This window comes from Aspergillus japonicus (assembly GCF_003184785.1).
Source record: "Aspergillus japonicus CBS 114.51 unplaced genomic scaffold BO86scaffold_9, whole genome shotgun sequence".
Taxonomy (NCBI): Eukaryota; Fungi; Ascomycota; class Eurotiomycetes; order Eurotiales; family Aspergillaceae; genus Aspergillus; species Aspergillus japonicus.
The window spans coordinates 15,060-39,340 of record NW_020291646.1 but is presented as its reverse complement, the minus strand read 5'-3'; the positions used below and the strand labels follow the sequence as shown (position 1 = coordinate 39,340).

Below are 24,281 nucleotides of genomic sequence, written 5' to 3'. Positions count from 1 at the left end.
AGCTAAATAAAACAAGATATCTACTATATTTTTAAAAAATTATTTAGCTTTAGTTTTTAGTTTAAAAAGTAGATATTTATAGGTATTACTTTTATAATAACTAGCTATATAAATCTTTTATATAAATAGATTTTTATAATAGTTAATATTAGCTTTAAATTTTTGCTTAACTGCCAGTCTCCAGTCCTTAAAAATAATACTTTTTTTATTATTAAATATTAAAAAATTAGGGAGTTTTGTAGTTTTTTTAAAGTATAGTACTTTTTAATCTATACTAGTTACTAAAGTTAATACAGTATTTTACTATATTTTAATTTAAGTTGTTCTATTTTTAAAGTTTTTTTTTAGCCTTTAGTAGATTAATATTGTAAGGGCCCAAACAGCCCTTCCAACCTTCGCGGATATCTGCAAAGGGAAATGTATATAGACAACCTAAGGCGGCGGTTACATGACGGCTAAGCAAGCCGGCCGTGGCCGCCCCCAAGGGCGGCGGCTGCCTTGCAAGTTAGGCAAGGCAGCAACAACACCTTAAGGCAATACATTGGCACCCTTGGCTTTGCAAAAGCTATTTGTTCATCATGCTATTTCACCCTTTAGCCCTTATAAATATTGTAGAACAGTACTTTCTAGTTAATTTTTAACTAAGTTAGTCTTTTTTTTAGTTTATTTATTTTAGTTAATAGTTTATTATATTTTTTTTAAACTTACTATAGATTTTTAATACTAATTTAAAAATATATATAGAGTTTTTTTTATAAAAGTTATAAAATTCTTTAGCTGTAATATCTTTACTAGAGGTTTTACTAGTTTTATTTATAAATAAAGTTAATTTTTATATTTTTTTAAATAACTTAGTTTTTCATATATTTTATACTATTGTAACTGTTCTGGTTTTTTAATTTTAATACTAGTTAGTTTAGAGTTTAACTTAGTTTAAAGTCTAGTTTTTATTTATTAGTTTTATATAGTTTATAAGCTATAATAATAAAGTTCTTTTAATTTCAGTAACAGTTTAGTTATATACAAAAATTTTTAATTTTAAAATTTATATTTTTTTAGACTTATATTTTCTAAGACCAACTGTTATTGCTGTTAGCTTATATAGAAAAAAGAAAAACTTTTTAGTTATAATAAAAATATATATTTTATATATTTAGTTATAAAAAGTTTTAAAAAGTAGATATTAAAAAAAGTAATGCTTAAGATTATATAACAGCTAATTAAATTAATATAATTCTATTAATTTAGTACTATTTTAATAAAATCTTAAGTATAAAAAAAAAGAAAAAAAAAGGCAGCTATATATTTCTACAGTATTATCTTATCTGTATATATATATTAAACAAAACAAATAGAGTAAACAAGTTAAACCAGTCCTGTTTTGGTGGCCTGTGCTGGGTCCGTCCTGTTCGCCCTCACATAACAGCTAAATAAGCCGGCTACAGCTGCTTTTAAAAGTAGCAGCTGTTTTGCAAGTTAAGCAAAGTAGTAATAATATCTTAAAATAATATATTAGTACTTTTAGCTTTGTAAAAGCTATTTGCTCATTATACTATTTCACCTTTTAGCCCTTATATTAAGAATTAGCTACTTTTTAAATATTTTTATTATTATTTAAACTAAATTAATTAAGTGCTTTCTGTTTTAATATTTTATATATTTTAATATTACTGCCTTAAGTTTTTTTATTTTTATATATATATATTTTTATTTCCCTAGTTATATATAGCTGATTTTTTATATATTTCTACTATATTCTGTATTTCTATTTTGCCGCTTATTTTACTTTATATATATACTTTACTTACAGACTAGGGGGATTATTAGCTGTAACTCTAAGTATATTCTACTACTATTAACTGCTTAGTAATCTACCAGCTGCTGCCGCCTTTGGCAAGAATCTTATATATTATATATAGCTAGTTAAAAACTTAATTAAGTAAGTATTATTAATCATATTATTCTTTATCATCAGCAACAGTTGTCACTAATAACATTAGCTTATATATTTATTAACTAGCTTTATTTTTTAGTATAAAAATATATTTTATATTTAATATTAGTTTATTTATTTTTATTAGTAGAAAATTAGTTTTTAAACAGTACTAACCTCCACCGCCCTATATAAAAATTAGTAGATTAAAAAAATAAAAACTTAAAAATATTTTAAATTTTATATAGAATTATAAAGAATGCAGCTGTCTTTTACTAATATATATTATAAAATAAATTAAATATTTAGATTTAACTGCTAAATTAATTTAGTATTTAAAAAATATCTGCTAAATAGTTAAAAACTTTTATTACTGTTATTTTAATAAACTATGATCTATATTTTAATAAAGCTTAGCTTTAGAAAAAAAATATACTATTATAGTATAGATTTAATATACCTGTTTTATCTATTTTATTTATTTAATTTATTTAATTTATTTTATTTTAATAATCTGCTAGTTTTTTTAACTGTTTTATATATAATTTATAATATTTTTAATTATTTATCTATTTTTAATTCTGTTTATAGCTTTTTAAGCTATATTTTATCTATAAATCTAAAAAATAATCTAATCCAGTAGCTAGTAAAGAATTTAGAAAACCAGTTATAGAGAATTATTTAGCTAGAAGCTGTTATTCCTACCACCCAGCCAGACTAAGAACCAGACGCCAGCCCGCTTCTTGACATTCATCACCTACTAAAATGATCAGTTAGACCGTCACACCTGCCCATTACTTGACACTTGATATATTTCAACTATATTAAAATAAAAAAGATATAGCAGATAGATTTTAGTATTAAAAATATTTAAAATAGTTAACTGTTTATTTTTTAGCTAAACAGCAGTTAGGTATAAAAATTTTCTTAATCTAACTATAACCTAGCAGTCAGGTATAGAAATTCTAATCAACCTAATCTGACCTGGCTGATAGCCACTCTAAGCTTAGTATTGGTTAAAAATCTTTACTATTCTTGGGGTAGAATTTTGAACTACGCTAAGTTATTTTCAGACCACACTGAGCTGGGCGGCCTAAAAACCGACATAGCCGACCTGCAACCTTATTCTTCAAAGCCCAGAACCAATGGCTGCGTAGTGCGACTGACCAGTGTGGAGCGCTGCGCTTTGACCCAACCACACCCATGATGGTGCAATCCATCAATAGGAGAATTTGTCGGTCCGTTCCGCAGTTTGCAAGTCAAGGTTGGTTAAGAAACTGGAATACCCAAACCAATTTCTCCGTGGTTCATGTCAAATGTTCCGGATTTCCTGCAGTGTACGGGGGAGTATTGCGAAGGTATCGGGGCGGTATTGAAGTGGTAATGGGTAATATTCCGTTCCCGAAGAGGAAGAGCAATAACCAAGGGTTATTCAGGCGCGCCTCGGTAGTAACAGGTATAGTGGAGAGACTTATAGGTGACTTCACACTAGCGAGGAGCATTAGGGGAAATGGGGTTATTGGATGCTGTGATTGGTGCAGCAACTCGGCTCAATTGTAGCTGAAACCACTGGAGGTTCCAGTTCGGGTTTCCCCTGACCGGGAACCCTCATCATCTCCTCTCCCCCCCAACCAAGCATTGTCGGAGCTCCACCGGACTATTCTAAGCATCTGCGTCCCAACTTGGTAGCCTTGGCCGGTTCAGCTTATCTTTAACATCTGTTGTTGGCGGGCCTCACTCGGCAACTGCTGTCATATCAAGTCCCCACTCATAACTGCGGTCAATATAATCGTGCGTCTGCAGACTTGGAGTGGCCCCGAGGATACCTAGAGGCGAAGAGCCGACATCTCCCCATAAAGTGGAGACTGTAATTAGTCTTGATCGGGCAGCCAATTCCGGCACTACAGCGAGGGCGGCCGTAGCAGGACGGACCTGGTTCCGCCACCTAAACATCCCTCCATCCCCGAAGCGAGATTAGCCGTCGACTTCGGAGGTTGACGCGCTGCCAGAAGGGTATAAAGATAAAGTCAGGTCGACGCCTTGCACCTATCCATTCTCCAATATCGACTCTCAATCATACACTCCCTGTTCATCTGCTCACCCTCTGTCACTCTTTATCCTTTCCTACCAACAAAAATGGTTCGTCGACTTGCATTGGCGTGCGGACTGCTGGCAGCAGCTGTGGTAGTCCAGGCAGCTCCCGCGGAACCGGCTCACCCCATGGTGACTGAAGCGCCGGACGCGAGCCTCCTCCATAAGAGAGCCACCACTTGCACCTTCTCGGGCTCTGAGGGAGCTTCCAAGGTGAGCAAGTCCAAGACGGCTTGCTCCACTATCTACCTGTCCGCTCTGGCTGTCCCCTCCGGTACTACCTTGAACTTGAAGGACTTGAATGACGGAACCCACGTAGGATTCTCCTGATGATCAGTACCAAGGGCTGCGCTAATGGAGTCAATTAGGTTATCTTCGAAGGCGAGACCACCTTTGGCTATGAAGAATGGGAGGGTCCGCTTGTCTCCGTCTCCGGAACCGATATCACCGTCGAGGGCGCGAGTGGTGCCGTTCTAAACGGCGATGGCAGCCGCTGGTGGGATGGGGAGGGAGGCAACGGTGGCAAGACTAAACCCAAATTCTTTGCAGCCCATGATATGACATCCTCGACGATTAAGAGCATTTATATCGAGAACTCCCCAGTGCAGGTCTTCAGTATCGATGGCTCGACTGATTTGACTTTGACCGACATTACTATTGACAACACTGATGGTGATACGGATGATCTTGCGGCGAACACCGATGGTTTCGATATCGGAGAGAGCACCGACATCACAATCACCGGAGCCAAGGTCTACAACCAGGATGACTGTGTTGCCATCAACTCCGGCGAGGTACAGTACACTCGACTCCCCTTGGCGGAGAGACCCAATCCTAACAATTCTGCAGAACATCTACTTCAGTGCCAGTGTGTGCTCCGGTGGCCATGGCCTGTCCATCGGCTCCGTCGGCGGTCGAGACGATAACACAGTAAAGAATGTCACCTTCTACGATGTCAATGTTCTTAAGTCTCAGCAAGGTACTTCCTCCAATCTTCCAGAACGCGGGTCCCGTACTAACCCGTCCTACAGCTATCCGCATCAAGGCCATCTACGGAGACACGGGCTCGATCAGCGACATCACCTATCATGAGATTGCCTTCTCGGATGCCACGGACTACGGTATTGTCATCGAGCAGAACTACGATGATACCTCCAAGACCCCAACCACCGGCGTCCCCATCACGGATTTCACTCTCGAGAACGTGATTGGCACCTGTGCGGACGACGATTGCACCGAGGTCTACATCGCATGTGGCAGTGGAGCCTGCTCGGACTGGAGCTGGTCCAGCGTGAGTGTCACCGGCGGTAAGGTCAGCTCGAAGTGCTTGAACGTGCCCTCCGGGATTAGCTGCGACTTGTAAGGGACTGGCCCATAGAATCGGCCAAACTTCGGCAAAGGTTTCACCTTGTCATGGCCGTGAACTTAACAGAAGATGCCACTAATTTGTCAAATATGAACAAGACTTTCCAGCCTGTGTCTACTTGTTTAGTCCATCATCGTAGCAGAGAGGTATGAATCCCGTGGAGTAGGTGTCGGGTTTGAAAGATATGCGGGCTACAATTCTGAATAGAGAAATCTGGACAGAATGATGCATGCATACTTAGGCTAATATCCCAGTTTCCGGACTGCAACAGCTGCCTGGTCTGCATGACGGCAAGAAAGCATATTAGGAGGGTATGGTTTTTCATTCTCCGACGCTCGCGCTGGCGTTCAAGGCCGCACCTACATGCATGTTATGTCTCCAGATCTCTGTACTGTTTGATCCTAGTCTTTCTCACAATCCCTGCGCGTGGAGAAATTCAAAAATCAACTGGAAGGCTTGAGGTGCGACCGTGTGAAAGTTGAGGTTGTGGCTGTGGTGAGAGGGCCAGGGTTAGCGGGAGACAACCCTATCTGGATACGGGGGAGGCGATACTCACCCTGCAGGAAGATCATCCACCCAGCTTACTACCTGCGAACTGTTGAATGTGGCCGGGCTGTTCTCCAATTGTCCCTTACAATTGCCACCACAGGACGACAGATCGAACTGGCCCTGCACGAGGTAGACAGGGGCAGTGATGCGGGAGTATTGAACGGGGGAGGCCAGGAGGGAGGGAAGCTCACCCACCGCGAAGGGCTCGCCCTCGACAGTAGCTGCCCACTGCGCCACCTGGGAGTCGAAATGCGGAGCAGCGAAGCCATAGTAGGCCACCGCGTATTGGTCGCCTGCAGTCAGGTAGGCCGAATCCAGCCTGCCCCAGCGAGTGGGCGACAAGGTTCGCGCCTGGCGCAGATGCGACCCTGCCAAGAAGAAACCAAAATAGTCAAATGCGGTGCTGAAGCCGGTCAGCACGAGGGCGTCGACTGTGATTGAGGCAGCCGATGCGGCCGCCAGATAGCTTCCGTAGCTGTGGCCGACTAGCCCGACCTTGCTAACGTGGGGGAGTCGGCGAGCATAGTCCACCAGGCCATTCAGCACTGCCGTCTCGACCTGGAATTGAGCATCGAACAGGCCATCAACCTTGGATGATGACCCAACCCCAATGCGATCGTAGTTCAGCACCGAATACCCGGCTGCCACCGCGGCTTGGACAAAGTTGTATGGATCGGAGCCAGCGAATGTAGGATTCCAGTAGCTGCATAATCCTTTGTTATTCCACTTTGCCTTCCTCCTCACCGGGGTACAGTACGTACGCTTTGGACTCAATGATACCATGTGTGAGAACCAGAATGGTTTCTCCCGTGCCGCAGAGGGTGCCGCCGATGGTGTAGTTGCTCTTCACAGGACTCGTGGTGCCAGAAATTGGAATGGGATCGTTGGATGAGCCAGAGTCATGTCGGGTCAAATTAAACACCAATGATGCTGCATCCCAATCATTTTTGATCGTGGTGTTGATGATGAATCGCGGTTCATTCACGGTGATGGGGATGTTGACCTCGCGGCATGCTGACGCCCCTTGCGATGGTAGAGCCAAGCAGCCTGCAGCAAGGAGAGCCAGAGAGGACAGGAGAAAGGCCCCGACCATGGTGGCAGTGACTTGAAACCCGGAGGAGATGGCTTCGAACTGTTCTGTTGTCCATTGCAGCCCGTAGAACACTCTTTATAGGGTGGGTTTGGGCCGTGAGGGAAGCCATCGCAGAACGAGGCGATCAGAACCATCAGGAACTCTGTGATATTAATACGACCTCGCCAATTGCCGTGCTGATCCTTCTTGGCGCTGCACGGCTGGTGATTGGGGCATTGAGGTGCCAAGAGCCCCGACTCCGCCGACACGAGGCGTGAAATAAGCACCAATGCACCAGGACACGAAGACAGGCACCCACATGGCATCCCCGATGTCTCGGTCCGGTGTCTCTGCTGCCAGCATGTTTGATCACTTAGATCACTTGAGGGACCAATCACCAAGGGCTTGTATAGTTCTAGGTCGCATCCCTTCGTATCATGGGGTGGAGAATAACCGAGGTAGCCAATCTGGTCGACAGACAGTATTGGGCTAGTAACTACTATAGGTATCAGTTGTCTTCACCAAGGCTAACCCGATATCGGCCCTTGCTCTCTGCTGGTGCTTTCTCCGTTGCGTTGATGGCGTCTTCCCGGTTCTCGGTAAGAATGTGTTGCTGACCTTGTTGTGCTATAAAGCCAATATTATAGTCAGTAGAGTAGTAAGGCTGTATGCATGATATAAAGTATCAAATCCATGTCCTAGATAACGGGACTTGTATGCCGAGGATCTAACACTGTGGCTTCTGCACAGATTGTCTAAGCCACAGGTCTAGATATGGTTGTGCTCAGCACAATACTTTGGCCGCAGCAGTTAAGACTATCTGCTGCCTAAGAGCATCGGCTGCGTACGACAATAAATCTTGAACAGTTCAGAGTAGGTAGTGTTGAATCTGTGCCCAGATCTTCAAGAATCTCGGGCGCATGGATGGATCCATGGGTGTTTCACAACAGTTAAGTTACTATCCGCAAACGGCTTCTTTGTTATTTGGCCCAGGCCTAGACCCGAGGATCTATTCCTCTGCTCCCCTCATCTGCGAGCGTAGTACCGGAAGTGTTGCGGAGCCTGGATATGCGAGTTAGGCTACCAGTGAAACTGTTGAAGCCCGTCGCAAGAGCAATTGCGTCTACAGGATAAAATCCGCCGTCCTGGGTCTTGATCCCATTGGACTTGATGGCTGCAGTGACGCGACCAGCCTCGCGCAGGTTCACCAATTCCACATTTGGGCTCTTGAACATCTCGAAATAATCTTGCTCGAAGCACGACCGGTTGGCTCCGATCGGGTGTGGCGGCTCCAGAGGGGCCAGGAGATCTCTCTTCGACGGGTCGGCTATCCTCGCTCCATCTTCTTCGATCGAAAGTCATAAGCCTCTCGGTTTGCCTTTTCGTCAACCAGCAGGACATTATACCGGCTTAGCAGGAAGGCAAAGACGCCTCGGTCGTAAACCTCCTCAAAAAGCGCTTCGCGTTTCTCCGCCGTGACCTCGAAGGTTGCGTGCGGACTCGGCTGATCCAGAAACCCGCTGGATGCCTTTTCTCACTGCGCCAAGATGAGTGGTGCGTCCTCCTTAAGCACGTTTAGCCCCGCGGTGAAGAAAGTGTGCTGTCGCATAGGGAGCGCCAGGTTCGGTGTCCGCTGAAATGCCACCAGCGATTCCCCTTGTTTGGCCCAGGACTGCACAATCTGCACGCCGGAGGCCCTTGTCCCAATCACCGCAACCTTCCTCCCCTTCACGTCGATCCCATCCATCGGCCAAGACGCTGAATGACACACCTCCCCTTTGAACGTCTCTAGCCCAGGAAACTGGGAAACATACGGTTCTGCCGCAAATCCAACACATGAGATGAAAACTTGCGAGTGCGTAACTGGTCCCTCGACGGTTTAAATCCTCCACTTTCTCTTCCCTTGCGCATTGACATCGTACCAGGCCCCAGTCACGGTCATCTCGAAGTCTATGTCCTGCTTGATCCCAAGCACCTGGATCCACATGGGCAAAATACGCCCTTAGCTTGTTCGCAGAGGGATACTTCTCCTTGGAGGACCATGTCTCCGAGACCTCCGGGATGGATAGCTGGTAGATGAAGCCCAGTGTATCAATCCGACAGCCCGGGTAGGTGTGCCAGTGCCACACCCTGCCGAGGTCGGTCCCCGACTTGTTGATCCGACGGCGATAATCTAGTTTGCGAAGGCTGTAGAGGAGGTTGATGCCTGAAAAGCCGGCGCCGACGATCACAATGTCGTAGGAGGGTTTATCGATGGGCATCATCAGAGATTAGTAATGGGGAAGGCTGAGCGCGTGAAATGCTGCGAAGATGTGGAATACTAATAGCGCTGCAAGTTGATTAGGCGGATAGGGTAAATATATAAAATAATGCTATGGTTTCAATCCCAGTGTTGTAGGGACCTGACAAGATGAAATTAGCGCACTTGGATCGATGATAAGTATCGACCCCGACCAAAGGATCGCTGCCCATGACATCGTCATAGGTAGCTTATTGGTTGATTCGGTAGAGCTAAGGCACTGCGGGGCAATCCAATCTGTGCCTGTGCCCTGCTTGGCAAGGCTGACGGAGGCGTCAACGATAGCGTCTGGATCAGGGAGATTGTGTTCCCTTGATATGGGCTCTCAAGACCAGGTTGACTGCGAAAGCGGTTATTAGTGAGGTAGAGGTCAGTTGACGATTCCGGTCCTTAGAAAGAAAGCCCTACCGGGGTGAGTGGTGCACAATGGCCGAAGGCACAAATGTCCCTTGATCACCGGTGAGTACTGGTAATAAATAGCAGGTGACATCTAGGAGCAATTCATTTATATTACGACTCCTTGCTGACCGCATGCATTCCGGGTGGAGCATGATAATGTCCGGCACTGTGAGTGTGTGAGGAGATTCTTTCTTCACCTGTCGGATCTGTACTCCGAGTCAGACCGATAACCCTCTATTTATGACTTAAAAATCAGAACTCCCCTTGAAAGTTTGTTTAGCTTACTCTTCCACTTATACCTCTTGATCTTAGTGACTCCTTCCTCCCAAGTAAATGGCTTACATATTCGGCAACCAAAGCTTGGATTTGCAAAGTACCTTGGCTGGGATCATGAGTTCGGGGCAATTCAGTGACCTCCAGTTTATCTGCAATGGACAGCACTTCAATGTCCACAAGGCGATTGTCTGTCTTTAGTCTCCTCCGATCAAAGCAGCCGTGGAGGGGAACTTTCAAGTACTATTCCTGCTACCCAGGAAGTGCTATAGATAGTATGCTAATGAGCCCTACCTTAATCAGGAATCCCAATCAGCCACCATCATCATGGACAGCTTTCGGCCCAGCACAGTGAAGGCTCTTGTCGAGTATCTCTATACTGGCGGGTATGGCAGCCTTGCAACAGATGATAATGCCACAGTCGTTTCCGAGACCTATTGCGATGCTGAATCATCGTTATCCACGAGCCCAGATCCCGCCACACTTCTCTTTGATAGCATTCGAGTTCACTCCATTGGTGATTATTATCAGATCGATGGACTCGTGACGGCTACAAACGACAAGATCAGGCACCTACTTCAGAACTCCGAGAACGATAAGTCCTGGGTCGCAAGTCTCCCCGCATTCAACTTGCCCTTCGTTCTACAGCAAATGAGGGGCTGCTGGATCTCTTGGCTGCGACAGCTGCTAAAGAATTATCTGCTATCATCGTCATGGAGGAGTTCAGGTCCTCTGAATTCATGCTCGGATTTCCAATCAGACTAATGCGTGGGTGCCTAGAGAAAATGGATCGCTTATTGGAAGCGATTGAGACTCTGAGGTCTGCGCTCTCGGACAAGGATGATGATATTCTTGATGAGAAACGTCAACATCAGGACACCATAGGACAATGTTGCCGCATGGAACGGTGTTTCCAATTAATAAACAGAACACTTTACTGCAGGAACATAAGCTGTGATGCTGAGTTTCGGTGCTCGGTTGATCCCGCTGAGTGTGCTGTCCGGTGCCAGAAATGTAGGTGCAGGCATACTTAATCCTTCCTTTAGTTTAATGAATCGTGTGCAATTGCTCATACTCTGATGGCACTGCATTAATGGATGACCTGGTATTCCTCTGGCTGAAAGCTCGAAACACTAAATCAATTGACATTTTCGGTTCCGGCAAGGGGACTTCTTTTATAAGATATGTGCAGCAAAGTGTGTCATGCTGTCTTGGCTGAAATGCTAGTCCGCGAGTACTCTTAATTCTGCCTGCACAAAAGCCATCCCTTGAGATATGTAGCGGCAGAACCTCCCTCCTCCTGGCAGCCAGTGGATTCTCAATGCCCAGCGATACATGTAGATAGTTTATACATGTCACCGGAAATGCAGAGAGTGGCACTCCCATCACCTAAATTTTCCACAATTCGCGCCCCCGCCCTGTTCGGTAATGCTGACTGGCGCTATTTTGACGTCGGTATTGGGGCGAATGCAACAAAACAGATAACAGTAAGTCGCAGGGACGGGTAATTATCTTTTGCCCGAGGCTTGACATCATTCAGAGAGCTGGACCGCGGCGCAAAGAGGGGCAAATGCAGAACAACCGGCAAACTACCGGCGGGAAAGCCCCTCCCTTACTCTCCTACAACACAGTGCATGGGCAGACAATTCCTTGTTGATCGGTCCCAGCACGAAACGATGTAGATAAATGCGTTTCAAGTTCCTCATCTGAGATTGGGAGCATCGATAAACCAGTATGTGTCTTACAGAGGAAGGGTCGTCAATCTTGCGCACTTAAGCAAATGACGTGAAGAAAACCGTAATAAATAATAATCCCTGTCGATCGTCACTGTGATAGATGTGGTAACCACGCTTACTTCCGCTCGGAGCTGGGATTCAGAAGCTTGCGTCAACTGCAGCCAAAGAGATCAGATCCAGTGTGTCGTGTTAGCAAAGATGGTTTGTATTTGGTCTGATGGTTACGACTATGTTTATTATATTTCATATAACATACAAGCATCCTTTAGTCTGGGGTCCTCCAGTACAACAAACTGCAACACCACTGGGATCTGCCTCGGACATTTCTCCAAAGGCCGCACTCCGAATCACCAAGTGGGCAATCCTATAGTAGCCACAACGAAAGCAAAGCATGATTCTAACTTAGTCCCACCAGGAGGTTGCCTGATCCTGCTCATCACTTGGCTCTACAAAGATCTCAGGGGCGGAGATGGGCTCATGCGTGACAGATTGATTGCCATAGCCTATGGACTGTTCAACCGGGCGTCTCTCTACATTGCTCTCGGTGGCTATGCCCTCGCCCCGCAGGGAGAAATGTGAATTGCCCTCATCAAAGGAGTGATTTGGACGACCATGCAGATCCAGGATCTGAAGGACCAACAAGGTGATCGTTCCCGTGGTCGTTTGTCGATGCCCTTATGGCTGGGTGACACAGTGTCACGCTGGCTCATTGGTTTGTTCACTTTGGCCTGGAGTCTGGTCTGCGTTGCATTTTGGAAACTCCCACTATGGGGGTTGTTTGCACCGTTGGGAATAGCAGTGTGCGTGGGGCTGCAGCTGGTCTTGCAACAATCAGCTGCAGCGGATGCCTTGGCATAGCGCTTATAGAGTTTGTGGTTGGTAACGCTTTAATTACTACCATTATACACTTCTTAGTCTGGCCAGTCATCACGCTGGATCAATATTAGGTGTGATTGAGACCAGGTATATAAGAATGTGGCGGCAGAAGGCTGCTTTGCCCTAAGTTCCTGTACTATACTGCTCAATTATGTTAACCCTACCTAAACCCCCTCGTAAAATCAAACCAGATACACTACCCCTGGCCGAGGCAACATAGATTCCCTTTCCTCTCCTCTTAAGACAGCCGACTACATCGTTGTTGGTAGGGGCACGTCAGGTCCGGTAGTAGCAAATCATCTTTCGGAGAACGCCTCAGTATCTGTTCTGGTTTTAAAGAGTGGCCCGGACCAAACAACAGACCCTTGTATCACAGACCCCATGGCCTGGCCAAGTTTGTCGGGCTCGGATCTCAACTGGCAGTTTACAATAGTATCCCAGAAGGGACTGAATAGACGTTGCCAAGAACATCCGGCCGGACATGTGCTGGGCGGTTCATCCGCCATCAATGGCCTGGCACTTGTCCCTGCATCTGCTGCGGGACTGAATGCCTGGGAGCAGATGGGAAATCCCGGTTGGAATTGGGAGACATTGGGAGACATTGTCCGGGTATCTCCAGCGCTCTTTCAACGGACCGGGTCCGATTCGATCGTCCTCTCCGGCCCTGGCACAGGAGGGAAACCAGCCCCTCATTCAAGCCTGGAATGCTGACTTCAGCGACCAGGCGTACGCTTATACAAGTGAACTGGTCGTCGAAAACCCAGCAGTTGGCACTAGACCGTATAGCGCGACTATTGACCCTGAATGCGCCCGACGAAGCAGCGCGGATGTTGCATATGGCGCAGTGGCAGCGCAACGGTCCATCGCATTGTGTTTGACTCGCCAGCAGTCGGGGGCCAGCATCGAGCGACCAGGGTCTGGGTCGAACTTGCCGATCACCCAAATCCGTAGCTTGTTCACGCCAACCAAGAGGTGGTGCTTGCAGCGGGAGTCTTCCAGACCCCCAAACTACTGGAGCTGTCGGGGGTGGGCGACCCGGCCGTGCTGGCTGCACACAATATCCCAGTCGTGATCGGCAATCCAGGCGTTGGGGCCAATCTGCAAAATCATTTGATGGCAATACTCTCTTCCCCACTGTCCCGGATTCCTGAGACTCGGGATCTGAACCCAGGACTTCAAGCCCTCGCCTTTGTGCGGCTCGACGACCAAGAGGATCTGCGCCTTCTGGATCAATTCCTGTCGTCCGACAGATCGGCGGCTTCGGGGCGCGCGCAGGCCATTGGATCGATCCTGGCTAACCCCAATGAAGCTTTAGCCTGCGTGTTCTTGGGCAAAATGCCTGGGCCGGTGGCATTGATCGTTCTGATCCCTCTGTTATCCGCTGTCTGTTGGTCACACGCACATCGCCTCTGCAGATCCCAACGCGAAACCCAACATTGATCCGCAGTTCTTCTCGCGCCCATTAGACTTGGAACTTATGGCTCGTCACTGGTAGGCATTACAGCGCCTTCCGATTGCCCCTTCATTGCGGAAGTTCTTCGATCGTAATGCCGCTCCCACCGAGGCAAGTTTGAAGAACACCAAAGCCGCATTGCGGGAGGCGGCACTCACCACGCACCATGCTTGCGGCTCCGCCGCCAAGCTACCTTTAGAAAAGGGGGGAGTGGTCGATACTACGCTGACTGTCTACGGGACAACAAATCTGCGTGTGGTGGATGCCATTATCTTCCCTCTGATGTCCCATGCGAAACCCGATGGCAACGGTGTACGCGGTGGCCGAGCGAGCCGCAGACATTCTCAAGGGCTTGTAGTACTCACAACCATGTAAGAAGGGCTGTGTTGGTCTGGCGGTAACTTTCGAATTACTCAACTATGAATGCGTGGAATTGAAACGAATCAGAAGAATCAATGGTACTAATTTTGTCGAGAGCGCGAAATTGTAGGCATTGCGCAGTTGATGTAGTCGGCAAGATTTTTTGATTGTGACATGGCTGAGCGAGGCATTGACCCGAAACTAGGGAATATACATAAATGTGAAGGGAGTGAGTATAGCCTCAAATCTCAATCTCATAACCAAGAGCTTTTGACCCGAAGCATGGTGGCTAGGTCATCTCCTCTCCTGGAAGTCTTGCTGTCTGTGGCCAGCGGGGCTCCCGCAGCCCTACTCTTCAACCCCTCATCTACCTCCAAAGCTCTCTCGCACGATTGAATCCTCATTGATTGCCATTGGGACCTCGTCCCCACTTCCATCGACGTTTGTAGATCTGCTACTTGTATAAGTTAACTGCTTAGGATTGATGTGTGTGGGATTGTGTGCAAGCATATCTGTTGGATGAGTCAGCATAGGCGCATAAGTATGGCGATAACTTACCCAGCCCTGTAGTTACTCCGTACCGCACAACAAATTCAGGTTGAGTCCATGCTGAGTGGTAAAAACCACTTCCGATGCTATTGTCACGCCGGGTTGCCAAAGGGGGGAGGGAGATAGGATTTTTTTTATGTTGTATTCTGTCTGATCACTTGAGCAAGTTGGCTTCTGCCACCTTGTTTTCTTTGTGCGTAAATAAATTTGGCGCACCCGGCTTTCCCGCCGTCCGGATATCACGGCAAAACCGGCAGTGTCCGGGTGTCAGTCTGGAATACGGAACCGTGGTCATCGATGATAACGATCGTAAGGCTGACTGCGCTTGGACGGTTCTCATAAAGACCATGACGTATCCTGTAGGGTGCTGAGTTATGTCATACTCGCGGAAAGCAGGAGGGATGAGGGATTTTGGCCCACTCGGAACATCGGGGGTTTTCAGCCCTACAAGGCACAGGCAACAGGCACGGGCATGGAACAGGGCCCACTCCTCTGGTCCACTCGCCAATCTGGTTTGATGATTCAGCCAAGATTTCTGGCCGACTCGACTGGAAAGCTTGACCAGGCTGATGCATTAAGGAAATCTTTACCTTAAACCGGCATGACTGCCACAACCATGATGTCATGAACCTGTCGTCAGTGAAGGGCTTGTCAGCATATGAACCCATTCATGTGTCTGCCCGGAAGTCAATCACATAGTAGCATACCTCTAAAGTCCACTACGTCTCATTCTTCGCACAAGTCCAAATGGCAACGACCTCCGATAACTCGCCCCACGTGGCCTCTCTCCTGCACAAGAAACCGCATTACCACTCCGAGCTGGGTTCCATCCAAGCCATCACTGCTGACGACCTCCCCATCCTCAAGAATCTGTCCATCAAGCGTCTTCGTCTGGCGCGCAATGCGATCCGTGAGCCCCACTGGCACGCCAACGCCAACGAGCTAGCCTACTGCTTACACGGCAAGGTTCTCATCTCCATCCTCGACAGCGGTAACGAGTTCTCGGTGTTCACCCTGAACCCGGGGGAGATGTTTTTCGTGGAGTCCGGCTCCCTGCATCACATTGAGAACATCGCCGACGGGGAAGCAGAGCTCATCATTTGTTTTCGCCACGAGCGCCCGACAGATTTCTCCCTCGCCGCCTCGCTAGGGGCGATGAGCGATACGGTCCTGGGCAACACCTACGATCACCACGCCTCGGACTGGAAGAACATCGACCGGGATACACAGACCAAGTACATGGTCCGCCGGCAGGGAGACGTCGATCTGCCTCGCACTGCTCTCCTGCCGAACCGCCACAAGTTCGACGTCGAAGGCATGACGCCCCCAACCTCCCATGATTTCGGCACGGCACGAACAGCCAAGAGTCAGTTCTGGCCCGCCCTGCCCAACATGTCCATGTATTCTCTGCGAGTGGAGGAGGACGGCATGCGGGAACCACACTGGCATCCGTCGACGGCGGAGATGGGATACGTGGCTGAGGGCACGGGGCGCATGTCGGTCATGGACCCCGACGGGTCGGTCGATACTTATATCTTGAAGCCCGGCGATGTGTACTACGTCCCCGTGGCCTATCCCCATCAGATTGAGGCAGTGGGAGACGGCAAGATTCACTTCTTGATCTTCTTTGATCAGCCCATGCCGCAAGACGTGGGGTACCGGAATGCTGCCACGCTGCTGACGCCGGAGAGCATGGCTGCCACCCTTGGGGTCGATGTCAAGAACCTCCCCCAGTTCCCTCACACCCCGAAGGATCCACTGATCGTGAAGAAGCGCAACGAGGTGGATCCCGTGAAAGCTAAGCTCTGAGGATCCTGCCTGGGCTGCGGTTATCTGCATAGGTAGTGCTCCCTGACAGGATGTTCGATGCGTACTATCATAACTAGCATATCTCACCTACTAGAGTATAAGTATGAATGATTGAGAAGCAATGTATAACAAACCTGGTCATTCCCTTGAAAGTGCTAGACCTCTCTCGTGCAGCATGTCCACAACCCACTGGACTTCGTCCACCAAAATCTCCGGTCGCGTTACAGGCAAACTGTGGCCCTCGTCAAGTACCTTTTTGAAACGATTATAGCCCGACAGCCGCAGCTCGCCTGCTCGAAGCTCGTCATTGAACAGTTGCGCCTGCTCGAAGAACCGCGTGCACTGCTCCCTCTCTTCCGACGTCCCATTCCCCATTTGCACTCCTGCTTCATAGATCAATCGGAATTCCTTGGTAAAGTCCGCGCAAATGACACTGAGAGGTGCATTCCCAAGCACTTGCCGGGCAAACTGCTGTTCCCTGAGCAGCCGCTTCGCACTCAGCCTGGGGTTCTCCAGGGCACTCGGGGCACCGCCGCCCGTGAAGAAGAGCACGACGGGGCAGCCGGGCCAACGCGGGGGGCCGGAGGTGGAGATGAACAGGCTGTGGGTCGAGATGTGCACCAGACCGGATTGACTTGTTGTTTCCCAGGGGTTGTTGGAGAGTATTCGAAGAACCATGATGAATGTTGTAAGGGGTTAGATCGGTGTCGAAATACAGAGACGATCTGAGGAAACAATGCACTGTCAACAAACCTCTGCGAGCGGGGAAATTATGCATGCATTGCTTAGTTAGTCACGCACTTCATAGCCTGCATAGCGCAGATTACTCGTTGCTGCTATAGATTCAGAAAAACCGGGACATATATGAGAGTATGTGAGACAATGACAAGACAATGAACGATGATAGCAGATAATCAACGAATATATAAACCAAGTTATGACCCCTCCTACTGCGGCAAGCTTCGCACCTCACCCCGAATCCCAAATTCAGGCAGTGCACTTGGTGGCAGCACTCACCCACCCAGTCAACCGGTTAGCGATGTCAGAAGCGTAACAAGCCGTCGCTCCAGCTCCACTCAGGTTACCAGAAGACGGGATGGACCAGGCTCCCGAGTTGTACATTCTGGCCGCCCGATAGAAGCCCGCAGCATTGGTCCGGGCAGACTTGTCCAGCAACGAGGCGAGACCATATCCATCAGCGTCGCTAGTTCCAATAGCTGGCAGGCATTAGCTGGATGACCTAGAGACACATTACCGATGCGAAAAACATACCTCCATCCTTAATCATCTGCACGATCTCCGTCTTAGGGCAGGGATTCTTCACACTGCCCCCATTGTTGCAGGTCCCAGTGCCCTGGTAGCTCTGCATCAGGCCGGGGTTGCTGACACTGTATGTCGAGGTCGGGGCCCGTACGCAACCCTTAGACTCCTGCATCACCACCGCCAGGATAAAGCGGTGGTCGACCTTCGAGCTGGTGGCCACCTCCTGGATCGCATCGTACAGCTCCTGGGTCTCAGTCGCGGAGTTGTCGGCCACTCCGAACTGAGCACAGGATTTCCCGATGGTAGCCTTGTTGGCACTCCACCTGTGTGTCTTTGTTAGCCAGAAGCTGCGATGACGTGAATCACAAGGCATGATAGTGGCTTACATGTTCTCGAACGAGACCCTAGAGGAACAATTAGTACGAAGACTCGAAGCGGGTACTGACGACAAACTCACCAGTCAGACTCGGCGGGCCAACCAGCGCTGGTCGACCCGTCCCCAGTGTACATGGTGTAAGAGTCCTTGCCAGCCCCTTTGCCATCATTGTTATTGATGGAGCTTACTGCCAGCCCGCTGACAGTCACCGTTGCACTGGTAGACCGGGAGCTCAAGCCATCATTGCGCTCAGCGATTTCGACGTTGCGGTCGCCGATTGGAGCAGCAGTAGTAATTCCAGCCAGAGAGCCGGCTGCCACAATCTAGTCACAGAGATTAGGGCTGGTCTACAAAGTTGGAACGGCATCTTGCTGCTCACATTAAGAATCTGTGTCCAACGCATTTTCGAATGTGGTGCTTGAGGAGATCTGACAAAAAGTAAATCAAAATTGGAAGAAGAGAATGAGTGATAGTTGGAAGTGCTGTCGTTGCAAAAGAGTGTGGTGAAACTACCTGGTAGCTTCAGAAAGACTTGAGAAGGAATGGATGAGTCGAAATCGGCTCGAGAGTTGGGACTTGGTCGCTTGATGCCAGACATATTCAACGACCAGATATTCAGCCCTTTTATACTGCGAATCCAAGACGAGATTCATGACCAGAGGCGAAAGTGCCGAGAGATCATTAGCAATGATGAAACATCATTGTTGGTTGGCGGGAACAGGTAGACGGGCGTTAGATCGCTTGGAAGCAGTTTAGACTGAGGGAGTAGAGCAGTGATGGTCTTCAAGAACGCATGCTGAATTTTGTAGTGTGACTAAGGGTTCAGCGGGGCATGAACACCCTTAATCTCAATGAAAGAGATGATGGAGCAACCGTGGGTCATCGGCCAATGTCTTCCGAAGAACACACTTAATATCTGTGCTTATTCGCAAAACAGATGTAACACATCTGCCAAGTTCCAACAAGTTAACTCCGGGCTCATTTGCCACAGTTGACTAGGACAGTAGTATCAGGATGAGGCTGTGTAGCCAGCAGCGATCTGTTGTAGGTACCATGGAAAGTAAATTCTGGAATCGCGAGGCACCAGCTGGAGAGTTGAGATTGGTGTAGAGCAAAAGAGGTTGAGTTTGGCCTGAGAGGGACAACCTCGTGGACACACTAACTGCCTAGTGCTGGATGCTCACTATGCTAGTTTTCACCAGTGGACGAATCGGCTTTTGAAAGAGGTGTTCGCGACCTGGCGTAGTAAGCTAGTGACGGGCAACAATGTGACATAGCGAAGTTGATCTTCATTAGTCGACGAGGCATTCTTACACATGGGGTCCGTTTCAGTGCCGTAGGCAGAGTGGAGAGCCCTAACCGCTCCCGCGATGGCGTACAGAGGCTCAGCGTGGGGGCCATCGCGCAAACCACTCCCGATGTCATTCCAACATTTGGACTCGCTTGGCGTCAAACCTAGTCCCTGGCTAAGAACGGGCCGAATTGAGGCGATCTGGTTGCATGTTGCATTTCTCGGTCCAAGTCAATTAGCTCCACCGCTAGCCCCCAAGCGCAACATCAGCTCGTGCTCCTATGCGGAGGTTGAGGTTGGTAAATCATCGAACCCTTAACTGCAGTGACAATCCCGAGTGTACTACCTCACCTGGCGATTTTATCACTCTTCTTGATTCTCACTTCAGTGCTGACGTTGTTGAATTTGCACCCCCGGGGCTTTGGGACCACAGAGTTTTGTGGAAAAGGAACATTTTCAGAGAAACAGATCGGGCAAGAAATGTGGAAGAGGCAGCACTCTGACCTGGTTGGAGCGGTAGATTTGGATCTTGTCTAGTGGTGTCTGTTGCTTTTGTAAAACTTGGATGATCAGGTCCAGAAACAGAGGCATGCGGTTATGATCACTGGCAGGCTGCAGGGTTGGACGCATCATCAAAAATGACACCAGCTTGTCCAGCCGGACAATAACCTTGCCACCTCGATTCGCCGCATAAGAACCGAAAGAGCGACGCATTTCATGGGAGTCTTGATCGACAGCTTTGGAGGACACTCACCCAAAAAATGCAACCGCCAGGCTACCTCACACTCTCGCCCGACGGGTCCCATCAAACAAGCCAGAAGACCAATTTCAGGCGTTTCCTCCTATAACTGCTCGCAGGTATCGTGTACTTATTGCCCTTCCTATACATTACTCGCCATTTCCGATCAATCCAGTATGAGGGTTCTAGCGAGCGAACTCCACTAGGCTATGGTATGAGTAGACCTTTCCATCCAACCCTCACTGCGGTGAATACCAATCTTAACTCCCACGCAGCGTTGAGACGGCCCCTCTCCACTATCTACACTCGAATATATTGGCACACAGAGTACAGCCCACTCGGAAAAGCGCACTCAGAAAGCGATCATCTCTGGGACATCATTCTCCCTTCCCATGGCTTCATTGCAGTTGACCGCCAATGGGCAGCCGCTCGGAATTGGCCGGACACTATGTCTATGCCCAACGATACCAGCAAAGGAGTTTATCTACTAGAGGCCTATCATCATTTACATTGCCTCGTGAGTGATCCAGATAATGTTGAGCGGGACTGGAAGCTAAGAGCTTGATTCCAGCGCATCATGCGAACCACCTTCTGGGAAGCCGTGGAGCAGCGCCCTTTCAGCCATCCAGGCGGCATGGGACATGTTGAGCATTGCTTTGATGCCTTGCGACAGGTATGATATTATTGAATAGCAAACATAGGAGTTGCTGACCACCGCATTCATTAGGCCATCCAGTGCTATGCAGACGATACTCCGCTTTACACCTTTGGAAAATTCACGGCTGGTGATGGCCAGGTGCATCAATGCAGGAGTTGGCATGAGCTTCGCGATTTTGCCACCAGTTACACCGCTTGCTATCGAGACAGTGTTCCGCCGATTCCCCTGGGAGATCATTTCAGCTTCTGTGACGACGGCCGTGACGGGTTGGAAGAAGGTGCAGATCCGATGTAAGGGGATGCGTGGCCATGGAAAACAAACGTCACTTGTCTGCAATGGCATCTCTTGATCGGGAATATTTCACATGGATACCGCATCGACAACCAGCAAAATGACACACGTAAGCTTGGATACCGGCGATCGTCATGAGTGACAAAGGTATGATACTCAAAGATCTCTTTCGAATAGCATCGTAAGATATGCTTCTTTATTCAAACACTCCATAACAACATATTATATAAATGTACACGACTTTGAAGTCTTTCGAGGTTCCACGGGACCTGAGACTTACTTATAAGCCATCACCATATTAGGTCTGGGAACGACGTAACCCTGATATCTGATACTGTAACCGCGATGGCCGACGAGTCTCCCGAGCTTACTCCCGAGGTCATTGAGGCCCGGAAGGACTTGTGTACCAAAGTATCTCGCCGGTATGTAGAGCTCAGCCGCGAAGTCTACAAGCCGGCGTTCCGAGATTCACCGATCACGCGCCGGCTGGGGCGAATCGACTTTGATCTTCTCCGATTCCTAGGGCTATGCGTGTATGTTCTGAGGCAATCTCGCGATATGGATTACTGGCCCAGCCCCTTCTTTCTAGGCCAGCTTGAGGTGGTGTCAGTGAGTTGGGGTCGGTTTAGTCGATTGTATGACAAGATCTGTGCTGAGCGCATACAGAAATTTGCAGACATCGACAGCTGGGTCGCCGAGTTCGGGCCCGAGATCCTGCCTACACTAGGGAAAGAGTGGCTTCCTAGCAATTGTCCCTCTCGGCTGATCACTCTGCAGGATGCTACCGTGCAGCGCATTGTCCGCGGGATCGTGCAGCAGTACCTCGGCGTGGAGGCAGCAGACCGGATGGGGATCGACAATCTCCCCACGGCACCTCGGTCGCGCCAAGAAAACGAAACCTGTCTGATCTGCCAGCAGTCGCTCGCGGAAACGCAAAGAGAGCCTCTCGAGTGGTGCAAGATCCAGTGTGGCTACGCCTTCCATTCCCGATGTGTGATAGAATGGTTTGCGTCCCCGCATTTGGTGCACTCTCCGGCCCGATGTCCACATTGTCGCCAGCTATGGCTCGCGCCAATGGTGGGCCTGCTGGGTAGTGTCTGGCGAGAGGATCTGTCGCTGGCATTATTCATTCTTTCTCTTTCATCGTAGAGAGGAGAGGCATGTCTTTCATAGGCGCGCCCGTTTGACCCATTCACTAGAAATTTTCATTAATTTCCAGTCGCACCTCATTGCACCTATCCAACATCGTAGCCACTCCTCTCCAAATCCCACGCATAGATCATCGCGGCTGAGAGCCTTAGTGCGACCGCACGCTTAGTACCTGTAGCAAAGCAGACCGTGATCCTTCCCCTAAGGGGGAAATGATTGGCAGTTGAAACAAACAAAAGAGCGGTCACAGCTAAGCAGAGCATGGCAAACAGGTCAAGGAAAACCAAACCTGCAGGGGCAGTGATCATCCCAAAGTCACTGTGCACCATGCACGGCTACTCTGATGCAGTCTGTTCCCCAGATTCAGAAAAGAAGTCCAACTCGTCTTCGATCAGCAGCAACTACTCGGTGGAGGAGGGGTGTATGATGTCCCACCCCCTCTGGTCTCTTAGCTCTGGTCCCTCGGTAAAGCTACGCGACAAGCAGTGTGAGAACGGCAATTGACAGACAAAAGGAACCTGGGAGTAAGCAAAGGGCTGGAAGTGAGGCTAGACCCGTGGATGCTTCTGGAGTCATGGTTAGGGTTGCCGTTGCCGCCAAACCCGAGCTGCTGATCCCACACAAGGCTGGCAGTTATCTTCACCCAGTCCAGAGTCTAATCCCAGTAGATTAATTGGCCGCTGTAGCCACAAGCATCCCCCCCCCTCCCAACCCGCGCGCCCCTGTCTTCAGTCAAGCTAAGTCATATACAACTTAGGGCTGGGCTCACTATCACAGCACCGACATGCCTCCTTGGCAATACTACTCATCTCACCCCGAGATGGCTCGACGCTTTGCCGCGGCAATGTCTTCATTTGCCAATGGCCACCACAATGCACCGTCCTTCCTCGTTCCGGGTATGATTGGGGTCAGTTTGAGCAAGGAATGGTCGTAGATATTGGCGGATCAAATGGCAACGTGAGCAGCCTTCTAGCCCAGCGATACCCCGAGCTCCGCTTGATCGTCCAGGAGTTGCCGAGTGTGGTCGACGGCGCAGCGGAGAGTCTGCCAAATGACGTGCGGGATAGAGTGGAATTTCAGGCGCACGACTTCTTCACGCCGCAACCTATCCAGGCCAATGCGTACCTTTTCCGGAACATCTCCCACAACTGATCAGACTCGCATGGCGTCCGAATTCTTCAGGCGCTGGTACCAGCCTTGCGACCCGGGGCTCGGATTATTGTGAACGACTACCTGCTCCCTGAGCCAGGAACACTCTCCCTGCTGAAAGAGCATGCTGTCCGGTATATACATACCCTCCTTCCCAAGCCGATAGAGGCCGAATTGCTTACGTCATTATCCAGGGACATGGACATGATCATGTTTACACTCTTCAATTCCAGGGAGTGAGAAGAAGCGGACTGGATTGAGTTGTTCCGCAAGGCTGATTCTCGCTTTGCCAAGCTACGTATCTGGATGCCCGAGGGAGCAGCGATGGCTATCATTGAGGCCGTGTGGGAACCATGAAGGGCTACAAAGATGAAGTAGCATGTGTCATTTATTTGTCAAGTTTGAATCAAGATTGATGCCATATACAGCAGTTCAATTGTTTTATTAAAGCCCTCCCGTCGCCTTCCTGAGCCCAGCAAGTACTGTGGATTAGAGCACAGCGGACGTCTAATAGCCGTCTCCGATCGCCGAAAAGTCGACTACATCGGCGGATTCAAAGTCTCGTTTAGTGTCTGTATCACACACGTTAGTCACATCAGT

At 48.7% G+C, this 24,281-nt stretch overlaps 10 protein-coding genes across 10 annotated transcripts; 6 read left to right on the top strand and 4 right to left on the bottom strand.

Annotated features, from left to right (window-relative positions):
* Positions 1-4,045: 4,045 nt before the first annotated feature.
* BO86DRAFT_442447 (glycoside hydrolase family 28 protein) lies at positions 4,046-5,387 on the top strand (the record flags this gene model as incomplete). Its single annotated transcript, XM_025676311.1, has 4 exons — positions 4,046-4,339; positions 4,393-4,818; positions 4,874-5,003; positions 5,056-5,387. The coding sequence occupies exons 1-4, from the start codon at positions 4,070-4,072 to the stop codon at positions 5,385-5,387; spliced, it is 1,158 nt and encodes a 385-aa protein (XP_025530132.1). The 5' UTR covers positions 4,046-4,069.
* A 414-nt stretch (positions 5,388-5,801) lies between these two features.
* Positions 5,802-7,032, bottom strand: BO86DRAFT_442445 (alpha/beta hydrolase; the record flags this gene model as incomplete). The annotated part of the gene is made up of 3 exons (XM_025676310.1): positions 5,802-5,880; positions 5,947-6,642; positions 6,701-7,032. The coding sequence occupies 3 exons, from the start codon at positions 7,030-7,032 to the stop codon at positions 5,802-5,804; spliced, it is 1,107 nt and encodes a 368-aa protein (XP_025530131.1).
* A 974-nt stretch (positions 7,033-8,006) lies between these two features.
* BO86DRAFT_397101 (uncharacterized protein) lies at positions 8,007-9,272 on the bottom strand (the record flags this gene model as incomplete). The annotated part of the gene is made up of 3 exons (XM_025673466.1): positions 8,007-8,324; positions 8,402-8,539; positions 8,934-9,272. The coding sequence occupies 3 exons, from the start codon at positions 9,270-9,272 to the stop codon at positions 8,007-8,009; spliced, it is 795 nt and encodes a 264-aa protein (XP_025530130.1).
* A 3,213-nt stretch (positions 9,273-12,485) lies between these two features.
* On the top strand, positions 12,486-14,422 carry BO86DRAFT_416830 (FAD/NAD(P)-binding domain-containing protein; the record flags this gene model as incomplete). The annotated part of the gene is made up of 5 exons (XM_025674997.1): positions 12,486-12,518; positions 12,838-13,116; positions 13,214-13,423; positions 13,546-13,977; positions 14,090-14,422. The coding sequence occupies 5 exons, from the start codon at positions 12,486-12,488 to the stop codon at positions 14,420-14,422; spliced, it is 1,287 nt and encodes a 428-aa protein (XP_025530129.1).
* A 1,281-nt stretch (positions 14,423-15,703) lies between these two features.
* On the top strand, positions 15,704-16,774 carry BO86DRAFT_442439 (cupin domain-containing protein; the record flags this gene model as incomplete). Its single annotated transcript, XM_025676309.1, has 1 exon — positions 15,704-16,774. One exon carries the CDS (start codon positions 15,704-15,706, stop codon positions 16,763-16,765), a length of 1,062 nt encoding a protein of 353 aa, XP_025530128.1. The 3' UTR covers positions 16,766-16,774.
* A 129-nt stretch (positions 16,775-16,903) lies between these two features.
* Positions 16,904-17,443, bottom strand: BO86DRAFT_397098 (uncharacterized protein; the record flags this gene model as incomplete). The annotated part of the gene is made up of 1 exon (XM_025673465.1): positions 16,904-17,443. The coding sequence occupies one exon, from the start codon at positions 17,441-17,443 to the stop codon at positions 16,904-16,906; it is 540 nt and encodes a 179-aa protein (XP_025530127.1).
* A 309-nt stretch (positions 17,444-17,752) lies between these two features.
* On the bottom strand, positions 17,753-18,807 carry BO86DRAFT_442437 (muramidase; the record flags this gene model as incomplete). The annotated part of the gene is made up of 5 exons (XM_025676308.1): positions 17,753-17,982; positions 18,038-18,351; positions 18,415-18,432; positions 18,486-18,727; positions 18,784-18,807. 5 exons carry the CDS (start codon positions 18,805-18,807, stop codon positions 17,753-17,755), a joined length of 828 nt encoding a protein of 275 aa, XP_025530126.1.
* A 1,928-nt stretch (positions 18,808-20,735) lies between these two features.
* On the top strand, positions 20,736-21,371 carry BO86DRAFT_280178 (uncharacterized protein; the record flags this gene model as incomplete). The annotated part of the gene is made up of 3 exons (XM_025667327.1): positions 20,736-20,951; positions 21,006-21,107; positions 21,162-21,371. Coding segments are annotated over 3 exons (528 nt in total), but the record flags the coding sequence as incomplete, so codon positions are not given.
* Positions 21,372-21,728: 357 nt separating this feature from the next.
* BO86DRAFT_397095 (uncharacterized protein) lies at positions 21,729-22,532 on the top strand (the record flags this gene model as incomplete). Its single annotated transcript, XM_025673464.1, has 2 exons — positions 21,729-21,992; positions 22,050-22,532. 2 exons carry the CDS (start codon positions 21,729-21,731, stop codon positions 22,530-22,532), a joined length of 747 nt encoding a protein of 248 aa, XP_025530124.1.
* An 820-nt stretch (positions 22,533-23,352) lies between these two features.
* Positions 23,353-23,684, top strand: BO86DRAFT_397094 (uncharacterized protein; the record flags this gene model as incomplete). The annotated part of the gene is made up of 2 exons (XM_025673463.1): positions 23,353-23,428; positions 23,506-23,684. 2 exons carry the CDS (start codon positions 23,353-23,355, stop codon positions 23,682-23,684), a joined length of 255 nt encoding a protein of 84 aa, XP_025530123.1.
* Positions 23,685-24,281: the final 597 nt, after the last annotated feature.